Source organism: Perkinsus marinus (genome assembly GCF_000006405.1).
Source record: "Perkinsus marinus ATCC 50983 genomic scaffold scf_1104296955394, whole genome shotgun sequence".
In the NCBI taxonomy this organism is placed as follows: domain Eukaryota; phylum Perkinsozoa; order Perkinsida; family Perkinsidae; genus Perkinsus; species Perkinsus marinus.
Window position 1 is genome coordinate 1 of NW_003207767.1, and position 1,548 is coordinate 1,548.

At 44.3% G+C, this 1,548-nt stretch overlaps 1 protein-coding gene across 1 annotated transcript; it reads left to right on the forward strand.

The window, feature by feature from the left end:
- The first annotated feature begins 40 nt into the window (after positions 1–40).
- Pmar_PMAR029406 (thiolproteinase SmTP1, putative) lies at positions 41–1,386 on the forward strand. Its single transcript, XM_002775729.1, has 6 exons — positions 41–141; positions 185–329; positions 385–526; positions 738–813; positions 862–950; positions 1,009–1,386. The coding sequence occupies exons 1-6, from the start codon at positions 47–49 to the stop codon at positions 1,089–1,091; spliced, it is 630 nt and encodes a 209-aa protein (XP_002775775.1). The 5' UTR covers positions 41–46; the 3' UTR covers positions 1,092–1,386.
- Positions 1,387–1,548: the final 162 nt, after the last annotated feature.

Here is a 1,548-nt window from a genome sequence, read left to right on the forward strand (position 1 = left end):
CTCCCGCTTATCGTTGATGTCTTCATCTTTTATCTCGTTAGCTGTGATGGAAAGTCGATTCAAGCTCAAGACCGGTATATCGAAGGTGGTGCAGTTCTCTGTCCAGCAGATCGTCGACTGCAGCAGACCTTCTGGAAATTTGTAAACTATGCTTATAATGCCGGAAAAGAGAGTCTGCTTTCAGTGGCTGCCTGGGTGGGCAGTCTCTTTACGCATATGACTATGCGAAAGCTCAAGGTATGGTCAAAGAATCGAGCTACCCATACAAGGCTAAGGAGAGCGCTTGCAAGACATCGATTACTTCCAATCCTGAAAAACAGTGTCTCAAGGTATGGGAGTGATATCTTGCGATTGACTCGCATCCTGCTGCTGTTTTCTTTGCAGAAGGGGGACATCAACCAACTCTTGCCCATAGACAGGCATGATGAGTTGAAAATGATGGAAGCTCTCACTACTGGGCCGGTCACTGCGAGTATATGTGCCACTTGCCCAGCGTTCAAGGCATATAAATCAGGCGTTCTCACCGGTAGGAAATTACTGACAATATTTAGTTACCCTTCCTCAAGAATTTCATTACGATGAAGAAAAGAATCAACGTAATCAATTTTCTCCACTGTAACGTGTTGTCACATGGCGAGCTCTCTTCTGATAGCACGGCACGATGCCGGTAAAGGAGGGATCCTTGCGAATTGGCTTTCCCAATAAGTGATCTAGAGACAGATGGCTCGTGTTTTTAGCCGCTGCTTGTGGCAAGGGTGATGTCGATCACACGATTACTATGGTAGGCTATGGTACTGCTTCTGACGGGACCCCGTAAGGCGATTCACGGGTTTTACTGACTTGCTCATTTCGGTCTTTCAGGTATTGGAAAATAATGAATAGTTGGGGAAAGTCTTGGGGAATGAAGGGTTTCGCATTACTTCAAAGAACGGGACCTTCAATCCCTCGAGGTAATGTCATTGAACTATTATCCATCTTTAATGCATGTTACAGTTCTTGGTCTCTCAGATACTTGCGGAGTGTTGGCCGGAAATCATCTATACCCGGTTTATGCTGACACAGTAATGAGTTCAGTTTGCGCGAAAAAGTGACGGGCGCTATCATAGACGACATTCTGCAGTGTTGTCATGAAAAATGACTAATGGTCTCCCAAGAAGCTCTATTCTTCGCAACTCCAACTTTTACATGCTCGTCATTTTCGTCATTCTTCGATGGCCCTCGTGGTATTTCCAGGATGTACCCGGCGTTTCTAGGATTTTATCTTTTCGAGACGCTTTGACGGGTATAATATGGAATTTTCATGTTGCTTTCAATGTACAACAGTCTTGTAACAACACTCTTGAATCAGTACACAAAATAGTTTTCAAGTCATCCCACCAGGAATCCTTATTTATTGTCACTCGATTGTCGATCTCGAATCGTTATTCATTCCCAGTTTTTGAGTTTTAATGATGTCAATTGTGTGCTCGCCCACATTTGGCTATCGAATAGTTATGGATTCTCGTAACCTTGGCCCATCTCAGTGAGATAGGCCAAGGTAGCAAATGA

What these genes read in the sequence shown, in the direction of transcription:
- Pmar_PMAR029406 (XM_002775729.1), top strand. Translation starts at nt 47, where the DNA reads ATGGAAAGTCGATTCAAGCTCAAGACCGGTATATCGAAGGTGGTGCAG. An exon ending in ACTGCTTCTGACGGGACCCC is followed by an intron (nt 814 to 861) that starts GTAAGGCGATTC and finishes TCGGTCTTTCAG; the next exon opens with GTATTGGAAAATAATGAATA. An exon ending in GGGACCTTCAATCCCTCGAG is followed by an intron (nt 951 to 1,008) that starts GTAATGTCATTG and finishes TTGGTCTCTCAG; the next exon opens with ATACTTGCGGAGTGTTGGCC.